Source organism: Biomphalaria glabrata, chromosome 13, assembly GCF_947242115.1.
Source record: "Biomphalaria glabrata chromosome 13, xgBioGlab47.1, whole genome shotgun sequence".
In the NCBI taxonomy this organism is placed as follows: domain Eukaryota; kingdom Metazoa; phylum Mollusca; class Gastropoda; family Planorbidae; genus Biomphalaria; species Biomphalaria glabrata.
The window spans coordinates 3,737,954-3,743,953 of NC_074723.1; the positions used below are offsets into that span (position 1 = coordinate 3,737,954).

The following is a 6,000-nucleotide window of genomic DNA, read 5'->3' on the forward strand; positions in this document are numbered from 1 at the left end:
AAGTAAAATTTCTTCTTTAGTGGTCTTTGTAACCCTATATGGTTTGTGAAATTTGAATATTGAAGGATTTGAGAGTAAATGCTATAGACGACTGCTAGGTATCAGATACCAGTAAAAGAAGACAAATGAGTTTGTAGTTTTACAAGTCAACCCTCTGACTGACAAAAACAAGGAGAAACTCAATACTGGGAAGAAACGAAAGCTGAGCTGGTTCGGTCATATTGTAAGACCTGACCCATTGTTTGAAGGTAGGGGGTGAGGTGGCTGAGTGTTTAAGCGCTTGGCTTCCGAACCTGGGATCCTGGGTTGGAATCTCGGTGAAGACTGGGATTTTGAATTTCGGGATTTTTAGGGCGCCCCTGAGTCCACCCAACTCTAATAAGTACCTGACTTAAGTTGGGAAAAGTATAGGCGGTTGTGCTGATCACATGACACCCTGCTTGTTAACCGTTGGCCAAGAAACAGATGACCATGACATCATCTGCCCGATAGATCGCAAAGTCTGTAAGAGGAACTTCACTTATTTTTCATCCTTCAAGGTACAATAGAAAAAAAATGATTGTCCAAAAAAAAATAGCTGACTGGACATCGTGGACATCATAAGCTTTATATTAACTAAAGAACACTGAACTCAATAAGCGACGCCAACACTAGACGCTGGGTTCATCAGACTCTTTCATAACACACCCTCACATAACACAGGTTACACAACTCTCAGATAAACGTTCATACCAAGGGGAATAACTCTACACGCTTACAACAAACGCATACACCTAAACACAATGTCAACATATTTAGCAGACGATACTAGAGGTGTAGCAAAACAATAACCATGGGTACACGTCATCTCTACTCATCTCTGGGAATGGGGGTCGGAAGATAACTTTTGCATTTTTTAGTTGACATGCTAAATATTTATGTGTACAAGTAAAATAAAAAAACAACTAAATCGATATGTAGGCTACACTCTCTCATACACAAACTGCGCAAGAGTGGCACACACAGTAATCGAACATTCAATCTATAAATCCATTCAAAATTACCTCCAAGATTTAATGTTATCCATCTATGTTTATTGTAACTCAGATGACTGTAGACCTATATATTCTAGACTGATCAGGCCACACTGTAGGCTATGTCCTGGACTCCGGTGTTGGATTCCAGTGAAGTCAATATTAGAGTTACGTTTCTAGATAAATAAATACAATTTATTAGTAAAAATAAACCAACCCACTTTTGTTTACAATTTTTGGTTTAATTTATAAGTCTCTGAGTCTAAGGCAATGATGTTATCTCATATCCGATCAAGCAGATGGGCCGAGTAATTTTGTAGCATTCACTCTAATGCTCTCCCCTTGTCTGAGCTCTTCAGCTTTCAATCATTTTTCACACACAGCCCATTCTCCCCAGAAGGTTTGGGAGAGTGAGATTTTCAAACTTGGCTATAGATTTTCTTCTATCTTATTAAATACAGACGTTACTTCCAAAAAGAAGATGGTCACGTCCTACGCGTCCGTGTCCAATCTTTTACTTCGTTAGTTCAATTCTCCACTGTTTGGTGATTTCATTTAGAGACACTTAAATTATTAAAAGACATCTGAAGTTGAAGGCGCAAATGTATATTGATGAATTAGAGCGTTTAAGTCTGCAGCTATGTGGCCATGATTTAGTGTTTCTGCGTTGTCTAATGTGACATGATCTCCAGGAGTAAATAGAGTTGTGAATATTCCTTCGAGAAAGTCGTCATGAGATTCAGTAACGTTGAAAGAGATTCAGTAACGTTGAAAGAGATTCAGTAACGTTGAAAGTGATTCAGTAACGTTGAAAGTGATTCAGTAACGTTGAAAGAGATTCAGTAACGTTGAAAGAGATTCAGCAACGTTGAAAGAGATTCAGTAACGTTGAAAGAGATTCAGTAACGTTGAAAGAGATTCAGCAACGTTGAAAGAGATTTAGTAACGTTGAAGAGATTCAGTAACGTTGAAAGAGATTCAGCGACATTGAAAGAGATTCAGTAATGTTGAAAGAGATTCAGTAACATTGAAAGAGTTTCAGTAACGTTGAAAGAGATTCAGTAACGTTGAAAGAGATTCAGCGACATTGAAAGAGATTCAGTAATGTTGAAAGAGATTCAGTAACATTGAAAGAGTTTCAGTAACGTTGAAAGAGATTCAGTAACGTTGAAAGAGATTCAGCAACGTTAAAAGAGATTCAGTAACATTGTAAGAGATTCAGTAACATTGAAAGAGATTCAGTAACATTGAAAGAGATTCAGTAACATTGAAAGAGATTCAGCAGCGTTCCTGAAGTGTTTGTGCCAATTGATGAGTAAATTACAAATTTTACTGCATCTCTTGGCAGAGGATTCCAGCATTTTTTTTACCTTTTTCTCTCTCAGTTTTTCTCTTTACGATTTCTTTTCGATTTCTGTTTGGTTCCATGTTTAACTGTTTAAATAATAATTGTGGTTTGTCAATGACTTCGTAGCTGTGAAATCTTAGGATCTTGCGACGAACCGACCAATCCAAGTATATAATGCACATTAGAGAGGACATTCCATCACTAAGTCAGTCTTAGTAACAGTGAGTCTACAGACTGCTTTGTAAACATAACTACATCATAACATGAAGAAATACTTCCTAGTTTTAAGTTCAGCGTCTCGTTTTAAATTCACGCGAGTATGTTCACACTTGTTCGACTTCTATAGGACTATTAAAAAAAAACATAAGTCTTATGTTGTTTGTTAATCTCTTAGTGTGTAAAGAGGATGATTACAGAGGCACGGTAAACTGCTATAGGGCGAATCCATTATTTCGGATTATGTGGCTGTCACAGTGTTGTATGTGTGTGTGTGCGCGTGAGTGATATTAATTTGTTGCATAGGTGTTATCAAGACTCACCGATAGAATTGCCAGAGACCAGACAAAGGTTAGGGGCAATGTGCAGTTAGATGTTTGTCTTGTAGAGCGATAGATACGTGGGTAGGGACACAGGCAATTATTGATGATAGTTTTAGGTGGGTTAGATATTTTATATATATAGAGACATTTGGGGCAGACCAGGACACAGCGCCTTTTAGTGTTAGTGCGAGATTGTGAGGTGAGTGGGTTCTTGACTGTGGATTTAATACACAGTTAAAGTCTGTCAAGATCTTTTTGAAAGGTAAGGAGGGGTCTATCAAGTTTACTGGACTTTTAATGTGGCCTATTCTGCAGCCCCACCGGCCCATTTTGGCACCGGCCCACCGAACATTTGCCCATATACCCTGTACGTCCCTGCTTGGAATATATGAATACAGCGACGGGACTTACCCCCACAAAGTAAAAAATATACTCTTTTATTTTAAACTAAAATATGCATGTTAAATGTTTTTTAAAAGGAAAATGAGATTAAAATGACAAAATTTCCATTTCTTCTTCTAAAATTTAGTATGCTATTAGACAAGTATTTTCATTCATAAGTAGATCTCTATGAAAGCTTTCAAAAAAATTCTAGGGACCTTCACAAAAATCATGCCCCAGGGCATCCACATACTTAAATTCGGCCCTGAATATGTGTGTGTGCGTCATTTGTTTGATTGAATGATTCTTCAGTTGTATGTTATTAGAATAAAAATAATCGAAAATGAATATGAGTTCTTTATTTCTAAAATATAATGTTTTAAGAGTTTGCAAGAGGTGTGGGGATTTCCGGAATTTTCCAGGTTGTCCATTGGTCACGTCTGCCACTGGATACATCGATTTGGAAAAAAAAGAAAAAAAACGTCTGCGCCAAGAGCGCCTTACCTCTGCCCATTAGTGATTCGGAACTTTAAAGTTATGCTTGATTAATATCTTTGAATACATCTTAATATAACTTAAACAAGACTACTCTCGAATATATATAGATTACTCACCAGTACAAATTCTCTTTCGTAATCATGGTTAGTAGGCCTACTATTGCCAATTTGTAAACCAAAACAAAACACAATTTGTTAATGTACCAGCAAACTAAAAATAGATTTGGATCTGTGATATAAAGAGTTTGATAACATGAATCCGTTTATCTGTTGTATCACACAGTTTTGTGTTAAAAGATCTCAGCGGTTCTTACTGCATAGCTTTTAGGGACATAGGCATTGTTTGTGGTCCATTCTTTTCTATCAGTTCTGTAGAGAACAGAAAATATTTCATCAGCTTTAAGAAACGTGTACAACCAAAGCATGGTCGGCACCTTCTTTATTCAGATGGGCCGCCACGTAACCCATTCATGTGCTGTGCTTTCCGTCTAAGTGTTCACGTAATTCTCTGTGTCTGTGTACACAATAAATGAACCTGTACACACTGTACACTGTTCTTAAACTTTGAACGTGAGATAGCAGTAAGTTTTTTTTTTTTTAAATCTTGTTTGCGTGTGTGTGTATATACATCTGTGTATGTGTTAGCGATTACGTAATTGCGATAAATGTTATAAGTGCCCCTACCACTTTTAAAAAAGTACACACTTTCGCTCTATTTCTTTATGTTTTTATGTTTGTTTTTTTTTTAAATGCCCTTTTTGAAAACTTTTTAATAACTATTTGTTTTCAGGATAATATGCATTTTTACATGCTGGGAATGATAGTGAGCTTTAGTTTTTTTAGGTCTGAATTAGGATCATATTAGTTTTGACATCGTTCTTACCCACCCCTTTTTTTACAGAGATAGAGAGAGAGAGAGAAGAAAAGAAAAAAAGAGAGAGAGTGAGAGAAAGAAGAAAAGTGAGAAAGAGAGAGAGACTAAGAGATGGAGAAAAAACATCCACTTATCTAATACCACATCGTTATTATTATCTTTCCTTTGCGTTCTCCCTGGAACATAGGGCCTCAGAAAAACACACCACTCTCCACGGTCTCTTAATAGTTTTTTAATTGCTTCCAAGCTCTTTCCTGTCCTCTCGGCTTCTTCACTGCGTCGCCATGTTCTTTTTGGTCTTCCTCTGTGCCTTGTGCCCTGAGGGTTCTACTCTAAGGCCTGTCTAGCTCTTATGATGGAATCATTTCTAAGGGTATGACCAATCCATATCCACTTTCTCTCTAAGATCTGCACCTCCATATTTCTCTGTCCGCCCATCTCCCACAGTTTAGTGTTTTCTAGTTTGTCGTACCAGAGTAGTCGATACTTCTTAGACATCTGTTAATGAAGGTCTGTACTTTTTCTATTGTTGCTTCAGTTCTCCTTCATGTTTCAGAACCATACAGTAGGACCGCCTTGACATTAATACTTACTATGTACTCTTACAGATACCTGACAAAGCATGTAGAGCCTACTTGTTCACTATCTCACTCACAAAAAATAACTGACTTATAGCATACTCTGACAATACCATCAACTTTTCTAGTTTATATTTAAAACAGTTTTCAATGAAAAAACAAACAAACTTGAACTTTGCACCACTTGTAAACCCTTAGTCATAGGCTATATTTGATTGAAATTCATCGACTATTTAATACAGCATCGACTTGGATTTTTTGTTTTCGAAATAAATCTTGAAACAGAAAAGAAAGTTTAATACTTAAACAAATTCTATTTTTAATTAGTTTTAAATTACTAGGCAAATACATTTAGATTCACTAATAAAATGTTTTCTAAATATCTAGGTCTATGTACGCCTAGATCTACTTCTGTTGGGATGTCTAATTTCAAAATGCAGGGTCCCTAAAGAGGCCAAGCCCCCACGCGCGCCCAAATCCATAGATCTAGCTACGCCACTGCATCTATGATAATCTATCTAAATCTAATCTACTTTTTATTTAGATTTAGATCTATGATCTGGTCATTTAGGACCTTTGAGTACCTTAAAACAAATGAAAAAGTACGTCACCTTTCATAGTTGATGTTATGGAGTTCCTTGTCAACATATTTCTACTTAGGAATGGTAGATGTTAAGCCTAATGTCCTGTCTGAGCCTAAGCTTCATTAAGCGATGTTGGGAGTGCTTATGAGGACAGGAACTCCTAGAACTACCTATTTGGCAGACACA

General features: G+C 36.8%; 1 protein-coding gene across 2 annotated transcripts in view; it reads right to left on the reverse strand.

Annotated features, from left to right (window-relative positions):
* Positions 1 to 6,000, reverse strand: part of LOC106062230 (carnitine O-palmitoyltransferase 1, liver isoform-like) — a 30,808-nt gene extending 24,808 nt beyond the window's left edge. Inside the window, exons 1-3 of one of the 2 annotated variants that reach the window (XM_056007454.1) lie at positions 5,842 to 6,000; positions 3,896 to 4,147; positions 1,044 to 1,189 (exon numbers count right to left, since the gene is read on the reverse strand). In XM_056007454.1, the coding sequence (XP_055863429.1) occupies positions 1,044 to 1,066 (23 nt within the window). In that variant the 5' untranslated portion in view covers positions 1,067 to 1,189; positions 3,896 to 4,147; positions 5,842 to 6,000. Of the gene's footprint in view, positions 1 to 1,043; positions 1,190 to 3,895; positions 4,148 to 5,814 lie in introns of both variants that reach the window. The other variant, XM_056007455.1, reaches the window with a different exon arrangement.